We start from the raw sequence: 10,190 nt of genomic DNA, 5'->3' as shown, positions 1-10,190 counted from the left end.
GGACTTCCCAAATGAAAAATATTATCATTTTACAAAATAGTCCAAAACATGAAAATATGAGATACTTGAATTTTGATGTTTTGACATAAACCAACTTTTGAAACTTTGTGAAATGTTTTTATAGACTTAGTAAAACATGTATAAACTGATATTCAAGTCTACAAACTAAGAATACAATATTTTCACAAAATTGCATATTCTATGCAATGTTTTCAAAAACACAATAGTAAATATGAAATATGTGATTTCATATTATAAACATGAAAACTCAAAAAACTATGTATGCATATATATAACTATATATATGTATAGAAACCAAAACTTATGTATATATATATAACTATTTATATATATACGAAGAAACCAATAAATGTGTGTGTATAGATATTGAGCTTAACGTACTTAACACACATAATATAAAACCTAACCTAAATTACCCAAGCTTGATCTTGATCTTCATTGAGCTCAACTTGGTACACATTGCGGATGAAGCTAAACTTGGATCTTGAACTTGAATTGTACGATGCTTCACTCCACAATTCTGCCAACCTCCTCTTGATATGATTCTGTAGGCTCAATCCATCCAATCTCCAACTACGTTGTTTGTCTACAATACCTAGGAATACACAAACACTAGACAAACAACATTAGTAGTAAATTATTTGTAAATCATCATCAAAACAAGAAGGCCAACAAAATGTTCTGGAGATTGACCGAAAACCACGAGCGTATTCACTGTGATTTTATTAGGAAGGAAGCCACCCCGGGTTCCAGTGACAGGGCTTCTGTGCGAGGACTTCATCCGGGTGTCTTAGGCCAAGATAATATACCCCAGAATGAAAAGGCAGCACATGCAAACACCGTGAAGAATCGGTTAACTGTAGTGGGAAAGAAACTACCCAACCAGAACTTCAGATGTTATGGATGGGTCCATTATTTTGGAGACAAGTGGTGGACTAGAATGACCCGATATGTATTGAACCGCTGGGGGCGAGAATTGGCAGAATTAGGGTTGTCAGTCCCGATCCGTGCCAGTATGTATGATTTGTAGATCAGTGTAGGTCATTTCCTCTGTTTGTTCGAGATCTATAACCCTGACACCAATACATTCTTCACCAAGAATGGGGAGCTCGGGTTACCATTACATGAAATGATGAAGGTGTCTGGTTTGCCTATAGGTGATGTCCCGTATCAAGAATTCTTCCCAACCGCCAGTCAGTTGAATAAGATGAAAGATCGGTCAACTGTGACCCACGACACTTTATGGGAACTGACTTGTCATTATCATATAGCTATGGCTGAGATGGAGACTAGAGCTAAGAAGAAATCTCCCCAAATTAGCTTGAAACAATTCGCCGATTATTTGTTCAAGAACCTTGATAATCGTTCGAAAGACGTATGCGGATTATCTCCTTTGACTCCGAATGAGATCAACCGGCTATTAGGGAAAACGAACACACAATCTTATACCTCTCACTCGGAAGACGGATTTCCTCATGGTACTAAATTTTGTTCTTATCTGTGGCAAGCTGGTGTTCCGATCCATCCTACTACCCTGCTGGCCGGCTTTCTGGCTTTATGGCTGAAAAGGTGTGTTGTTCCCCATCAACCCTCTGATGCTATGCCGATTGAAGTGTTGTATCCATCCGTCTATTTAGTTACAGGTCGCAAATTTTCCTTGCTTCCTGCCATGGTGGCCGCTATTCATAGTGGGTTACGGCAATTAGTTTCCGTGTTTACTCAAGAGGGAAAGAAACCTTCCGCCAACGTATCAGTTCCGAAGCTGGAACTACCCTATACTTATTTGATGACCTGGTTGGTACTTCACCGACCAGATTTAATGGAAGCTCCTGAGACAGTGGATCCCAGCCTCCCTTTACTGCAAACCCATGAGGGTTGTAAATGGGTCAAACATCGGTGGATGGATATAACGAGGCAATTCAAAATTCACAAATGTTGGGAGTTCTTTCCCTGCTTCCCTCACTTCTCCAGTACGTACAATACAACCTTATTGGATGCTGAAGAACCAAGGCAGAATCGCACCATTTTGGATGTCGGGTGTTTCAGATGGCTGGTGAACATTCGACCTGGTTATCTAGTGTTCAGGGTGAAAGATGTTTGTCATATCGAACCTTATTTTCCATGTCGATTTGCTCGCCAACTCGGCTATGATTAACTGTATGTCAGCAACCCGAACCGTCAACTTAGCGTTCGAGGTGGACTTATCGATGGGGCGAGAGCTTGGTTTTGGAGCATTGCCAGATGTACAAATGTTGAGTTCGATCTCCCCTTGGAAGTGTTGCCTCTACGAATGACCTTCCTCTATTGTAAGTGGCTGATAGTTGCCGATATCGTAACTCAGAATAGAAGGATATCGGATTCAGAAGAAGAGGGAGCCCCGCGGTGCACAACAGAAGTGACCCGTGAAACTATGTTATCACCTCGAAGGAAAGAGGTTGCCGAATCGTCCAGAAAGGGGAAGGAACCGGCCCACCCAACTGATAGTGAAGAAGAGTTTGATTCTGATGAAACAGAAACTTCTGAGGGGGTGGGTGAGACTGGTTCAAGTTCTGGGGAAACAGAAGCAGAGGTTGAACAGAAGAATGAAGGGGAAACAGTTAGTCTCCCCGATTCTTTCTTTGAGAGAGGACTTATAAACCCTTCCGTTGCTCGCAGGGCTCACTATGTTGCTCTTGCCCAACCGCAAGATGCTCCGAAAAGAAGGAGGGAGAGAGTCATTATGACTTATCCCAATAGGATGACGGTAGAGGTCCTCAGTGGAGATGAAGAGGAGGAAGAAGATACAGTGCCTCTTGCTCGTCGGCAAAGATCACAATCTTCCATTCAAACTCAAGCCCAAGTCCTTCTCAGAGCTGAATTACGCACCAAACATTGTTACGAAGGATCTGGGGTTCAACATGAATCACATCTATTAAAAAGACGAAAGAATGCCGCTTCTAAGCCACGTGTTCGTCTTCCCGCTTTAGAGGAGACATCTGCCCGCAGTGTTTCTTCAGATGAACAAGGTAACAATCCGTCTTTATTGCTCTTATACTTCTTAACGCTCAGACTTATTTCATACTCAACTTCTGTAGGGAGTCAAGAAGAGGGAGAATTTCAAGTTGAAATTGCTTCTCCTGGCGGTATGGAGGCTGAGGAGTCCAGCTTTGTCCAACAAATGCAGGATACTCTGAAAGATGAAACTGCTGGTATTCCAACAACTTCTGACATTGATCCCTAGGCTTCAAACACAGGTATGGATCTTTCTCCATTCGGAAGACAATTCCAAAAAATGAATGAGTCGGAATGCGTGCCTCCTCTAATGACTTGTGCACTTTGTCTCCTTTTAGTCAAACTAAAAGAAGCGGGTGCAAGTAGTGGAGTCCTCGAATCCGTCTCGGATAACGAAGGTAAAATTAATCTTTGTTTTGAGTAACTTCATCTAAATTTATATGTTATTTATGACTCAATACATTATGTAGATGCTATAATGAATGAATCAACTGAAGGAGAAACTACCCATGCCACTAAAGTCGAGGATTTTAATGATTTCAACTTTAATCTTGATATCTCAGAGGACGACCATTAGCATATCTCCGATTTGTTGTCGGGGAAAGCTTCTGGTGCAGCTACAGGATCAATTGTTGGAGTTGGTTCCATAGAAGCGGGTCCTTCTAAGAGTAAGGCCTTTGTTCTGTAAACTCCGTTTTTTTAACTTCATTTTTTGAGTAATCATATAAGCATTCGAATTATAGGACCAGTTGTTGGAACTGATACAGCTACAATCACCGGAACTTCTGATCAACCTGAAGGTCATGACCACTCGTCATGGGTAGGAACTGAAGTCGATTTTCAATCATCTATTCCTGAATCCCAACCTGCTACTCCTGTGGATCCTATGATGATAGAAATTACTGTCACCCCCCAAATTAGTCCTGTCACAACAAAAGCGAGACCAACTGAAGAAGTCGCTGTGTCGGCAGATGTTGTGCCTAGAGTTGGTGAGTTTTATCCATCATTTGTTTTAAATTTCTGATTAACATTCCATTACACTCATTGTGATTCTCTTGCTTGCAGAATCCTCTCCCAAGAGGCCTATTAACTTGGACCCGAAGTTCTCTGAGGTTTTAATTGAAAAATCATCTGATGTAGCGGGTGCGTCAACAAGTATCATTCCTGAACCAACTCCAGCGGTTGTAGAGCCTACTCCAGAATTGACAAGTCAAGGTAGTTAAGTCATAGAATTTTTTGTTAAGCTTGGTATACTTCCATCCGTTGTTATGTATGCACATATATGTTCTGTACTGACTTATTTGTCCTCATCGCAGCTCCTTCTTCATCATTATAAAATCATATCCAAGCTTTATTAGCAGACGAGGATCCGGATAAGGCTGTCATTTGCTCTGATCTCCAAGGCTTCATCTCCTTTTTGAACGCTATGGTCGATCACATTCTCTTCAAAGGATCGTATTTTGAGAATTTTAAGAGACCTCTTGATCGCTACATATCAGAAATCAGAGAGGAAAGATATAATGAATTAGCCAATTCGATCAACGCTTATTTGGCCGACTTGAAGCAACATGCTGAATTTCTGAAGGATCTCCGCACCAAAGGCTTACCCTCCTATATTGCTTCTCACATGGACTTCAGGTTGCAAGCGTGGCGTGATTCTTAAAAATCAGCTGAATTCGAACTCCAAAAGCTAAGAGCCCGCAGTAATCAACTTAGGGTGAGTGTTGCCAAAAGAACACAAGCCAAGGTCGACCTGCACCGGGACTTAGAGTCGAGTCGAGCTGAGATAGACCGCTTAGAAGAGCAACTTGTAAAGGCCAAGGATGCTCATGAAATTTTGGAGTCTGGTTTGGCAGAGATAACTCAAACTGAAGAAAACTTGTTTCAGCAACTGAATCTTCAGGATAAGATACTTGCTGAAAAGGAACAAGAAGTCGCCAGAATTCAAAGCGTTGATGAAGAAAGCTTTAAAGCTAATTTGGTACCTGAGCTTGAACTGGCTTATGTGACAGAACTGTCCTAATTAGAGGATCAAATCCGTCATTATAAACTATTGTAATTTTGAGAACATATATTTTTTATGTGGTTTTGTTTGAACGCTTTTGGTCAATATAGTGAACTCTTTTGCTCATTGAGATTTTATTATGATTACTCATTCTCGTTTAGAATAAATAACCATAATACTTATAGGATTTTTGGCAAATCCTCAGCCATCAACGGATTTGATATGTCTTTACCGACTACCGTTTGAATCGGGCTAGTATGTGAATTATCTAAATCCGTTTCACATATAACGTTGGGCTAAAAGAATTAAACTTTTTTAGACTTTAAACTATAATATTGAATATGTAGGCTACAAGTGTTAGATGTAGGCTTATCTCTAGTAAGGGATAGAGATAACATCCCCCATGCGTCTCTTGTTTGTTGGTAGAGATGAACCCAAAATCGAAGAGGAAGAATTTTATATTCTATCTCCTGGTCTCTTGTTTGTTGGTGGAGATAAACCCAAAATCAGAGAGGAAAATTTTTATATTCTATCTCCTGGTCTCTTATTTGTTGGTAGAGATAAACCCACAATCGGAGAGGAAGAATTTTATATTCTATATCATGGTCTCTTGTTTGTTGGTAGAGATAAACCCAAAATCGGAGAGGAAGAATTTTATATTCTATCTCCCTGGTCTCTTATTTGTTGGTAGAGATAAACCCAAAATCGGAGAAAAAGAATTCTATCTCCTGGTCTCTTGTTTGTTGGTAGAGATAAACCCAAAATCGGAGAGGAAGAATTTTATATTCTATCTCCTGGTCTCTTATTTGTTGGTAGAGATAGAGGAAGAATTTTATATTCTATCTCCTGGTCTCTTATTTGTTGGTAGAGATAAACCCAAAATCGGAGAGAAAAAATTTTATATTCTATCTCCTAGTCTCTTATTTGTTAGTAGAGACAAACCCACAATCGGAGAGGAAGAATTTTATATTTTATCTCCTGGTCTCTTGTTTGTTGGTAGAGATAAACCCAAAAACAGAGAGGAAGAATTTTATATTCTATCTCCTAATACGAGGGAAACTCGAAGGGGGATCCCTGCTTAGAGATTTGGACTGGTTTAAATAATCCTGACTGTCATAAGGTTTGATTATTCAATTCAAAAGTAGACCTCTCATTCGCGAACTGAATCGAAAGGAGATTTTGGTTGTGGTCCTAACTATATTAATGTTTGACCAAGTGGGAGTTTTGAGACGATCCTAACTGTAGGAAGGTTTGATCGCTCGATTTGTGGACCTCTTATTCATTGAAGGAATTGAGAGAGGATTTTGGTTTTGGTCCTAACTATAGGAGAGTTTAACCAGGTAAGGAATGGGAGTGTGGTACAAATAACAATGAGTTTGTTGACTTGTACAAACTACTCAGTGGGAAGTTTGGATGTCAAACACAAGAATTACAATGAGTTTGTTGACTTGTACAAACTACTCAGTGGGAAGTTTGGATGTCAAACACAAGAATTTGACACGAAATGGTTCGGCGACTGATATGAAACTACTCAGTGGGAAGTTTGGATGTCAAACACAAGAATTTGACACGAAATGGTTCGGCGACTGATATGGACCGATAACCTAAAATTTTTGACGTTGTATCATAATTTCAGCATTGGGAATATTAGAAAACAGATACAACAGAAGTTTAAAGGATTTTGATGGACCCACCGTTGATTAATTTGATCGGTGAGGGGTTTTGTGAGGAAATATTAACTGTTTTCTGTCATTGAATCTCATCTCAACAAAACTGTAAAAGAATCTTAATTATTTTATGATAATCAAAAGTGGATTATTCAAATGATCAGTTTTGTATTTAGAACAATCAACTGATCTCGGGTTATCCCGAAATATCCTATACAGGATTCTCTAGGAACTTTCCGTTTTGCATAGGTTATCCCGATCCTATTACGGATAATATTTTTTTAGGAACTTCCCATTTATTGGCATCATTAATTTGCTACCATTCTGGGTAATCAGGCGATACACATCATTTGAATAGACCGTTTCTATTACAAACGGGCCTTCCCATTTGGGTTGGAATTTTCCTTTCTTCTTAGAATTGAGAATCATAGGCATTCGAACAGCAAGAACCAGATCTCCTTCTTTAAAACTTCGTTGTCGGACCTTTTTATCAAAAGCCCGGGAAATTCTAGCCTGATAAAATTCGATTTGTTGTTGAGCTTCCAAGCGTTTTTCATCTAACATCTCTAATTCTTCGAGATGTTTCTGGTGATTTTCTTCCGTCGTCATTCCCGTTGCGAGAGTGATGCGGAGAGAGGGAATTTGTATTTCTAAAGGTAGGACAGCTTCGCATCCATATGTTAAGGAGTATGGGGTTGCTCCCGTTGGCGTGCGGACAGTCGTACGATAAGCCCAGAGGGCTTCGCCGAGTTTGTCGTCCCAATCTCGCTTATTGGTTTTCACCAGTTTTGCTAAAATCTTGATAATGGTCTTGTTAAAATCTTCGGCCAATCCGTTAGCTGTGGAATTATAAGCAGTTGATGAAACATCCTTAATCCTAAATTTGTCGCAAATTTTGATAAACGCATTGCTAACGAATTGAGGACCATTATCATGCACTATTCACCTTGGAACACCATACCGATATATGATATGATGTTTAATGAATTTGATAACATCACTCGTCTTTACTTCTCTAAGTGGAACTGCTTCTGCCCATTTCGAGAAATAATCGATGATTGCCGGAATGAAATGGTCCTCTTTAACCGAAGGCGGAAAAATAGGACCCACAATGTCCATTCCCCATGTTTCGAATGGCCACGATGTCGCTGATGGGTGTAAATGTTCGGGAGGCTGGTGCATATAATTTGCATGTAATTAACATACTTGACATCGTCGGGCGTAGTCGACTGCATCCTTTACCATAGTTAGCCAGTAATATCTAATTCTCCTAAGTCGGTCGTAGAGTTTAGGACCGGGCTGATGTGCACCGCAGGTCCCATCATGCGCCTCTTTGAGTGCTTGTTCCGCTTCCTTACTGGATAAACAACAGAGTAATAGACCATCGTACGACCGTTGATACAGCATTTGTGCTGCAGTGTTGTAGTAAAATCTTGGTGCTCTTCGTCGAATCGAATCCCTTTCTCTTACGTCTTCCGGTAAGATACCATGTAGGACATAATCGATAATAGGAAAATGCCAATCTCGCACTTCAGGTTCAACTCTTATTGAGTGTGCTTCTTTAGCAATCGAATCGTAGATTGGAACAATAAGCTAATGAGTTCTTACTGTAATTAATTGCTCTGTTTTGGGAGGTTGAGCCAAAGATACCGACAATGCCGCCAAGGCGTCTGCATATGCATTTTGGAGACGTAGAACGTACTCAATGAAAATTCTTCAAACGAGCTTGCCATCTCGATGGCTACCTGGTGGTATGGAATCAGATCCCGATTTCTAACTTCATACTCTCATCGTATCTGATTAACTACCAATTGAGAATCCCCAAAAGCTTCAAGGTATTCAACCCCCAGCTCTTTGGCAAAATTAAGTCCAATTGTTAATGCATTGTACTCGGCCATGTTATTAGAGCATGGTTTGGTCAGCGAATATGCTCTAGGCAAGACATGTTTTTCCGGGGAAACTAAAACGACCCCCACTCATGAGGAAATTTTAGAACATCCGGGTGTGCTTGCTATGTTGGTTGCTCGGGAAGCCCCATCGAAGTATAATTGCCATACTTGCTGATGTGAGGTGATATTAACTTCGTGAGTTTCGTCCGATAGATCGTCGTACAACTCGGCTATATCTTTTGTAGGGTTTTCCGCCAAAAGATCGCAGATAGCTTGCCCCTTAACTGATTTTTGTTGCTTGAAATACAAATCATATTGCGATAAAAGTAGAGCTTACCTGGCTAAACGCTAATTCATGGAGGTTAGTTGGGTCATGAATACTCGGATTGGATTTATGTTGGAAATGACATAAATTGTCTGTCCAACTAAATAATGTTGCATTTTCTGGATTGCAAATACTAGGGCGAGACATTCTTTCTCGATCATCGGATAACGAGATTCAGCTCCTACCAATGTGCTACTCAGATAATACACTGCTTGTTTGTGACCGTTATCGTCGTCTTGTGCGAGCAATGCACTTAATGAATGGCTCGTCGCTTTGACGTAAATCAAAAATGGTCTGCCCGATTTCGGTGCAACGAAGATAGGTGGATTTGCCAGATATGTTTTAATATCTTCGAATGTCTTCTGACATGCTTCATCCTAAATGAACGACACACCTTTCTTTGTGAGTTTAGAGAATGGTCGATATTTTTCGGACAGATTTGATATAAACCGACGGATATATGCCAATCGACCTTGCAACCCTCTGAGTTCTTTAAGATTTCTCGGGGGTTGTAGTTCATGTATTACTTTCACCTTATTAGGATCGATATGAATACTTTTTGTGGTGACGACGAACCTAAGAAATTTACCGCTGGACATTCCAAGAAAGGACTTAGTCAGGTTCATCTTTAACTGATGAGTCCTTATAAGGTCGAACATCGTCTTCAAATCATTATTGTGGTCGCTTTTATCACGACTCTTAACGAACAGGTCATCAACATAACATTCGACGGTCTTCCGAAGATGCTCTTGAAAGATCTTCATTATTGCTCGTTGATACGTAGCACCGGCGTTCTTCAAAACAAAAGGCATAACAGTATAACAAAAGACACCAAGGGGTGTTCTGAATGTTGTATGCTTTTCATCGTCTGGGTGCATCTTGATCTGATTATACCCCGAAAATCCATCCATAAATGACATTCTCTCAAACCCGCATGTGTTGTCAATGATGACATCCGTAATTGGTAGGGGGAAGTCGTCTTTAGGACAGACGGTATTCAGATCTCTGAAGTCAATACAGATTCTGATTTTTTCATTCTTTTTAAGGACTGGAACGATATTGGCCAACCAATCAGGGTGTTGTTCTTCTCTGACAAAGCCTAAATCGATCAGTTTTTTGACTTCAGCCTCTATTGCCTCCATAATTTGCGGACGAAACCGTCTTTGCTGTTGCTTGACAGGTTTAGCATCCGATTTTTCTATTGCCTCCATAATTTGCGGACGAAACCGTCTTTGCTGTTGCTTGACAGGTTTAGCATCCGATTTTATGTTAAGACTGTGCATTGCTACATT

General features: G+C 40.2%; 1 protein-coding gene across 1 annotated transcript; it reads left to right on the top strand.

Moving 5' to 3' along the window:
- LOC109837113 lies at positions 2,312–5,035 on the top strand. The gene is made up of 5 exons (XM_020405208.1): positions 2,312–3,026; positions 3,096–3,209; positions 3,756–4,001; positions 4,078–4,227; positions 4,683–5,035. Exons 1-5 carry the CDS (start codon positions 2,312–2,314, stop codon positions 5,033–5,035), a joined length of 1,578 nt encoding a protein of 525 aa, XP_020260797.1.

This window comes from Asparagus officinalis, chromosome 1, assembly GCF_001876935.1.
Source record: "Asparagus officinalis chromosome 1, Aspof.V1, whole genome shotgun sequence".
In the NCBI taxonomy this organism is placed as follows: domain Eukaryota; kingdom Viridiplantae; phylum Streptophyta; class Magnoliopsida; order Asparagales; family Asparagaceae; genus Asparagus; species Asparagus officinalis.
Note: the sequence above shows the minus strand (reverse complement) of the source record. Positions and strands in the feature narration are given on the sequence as shown.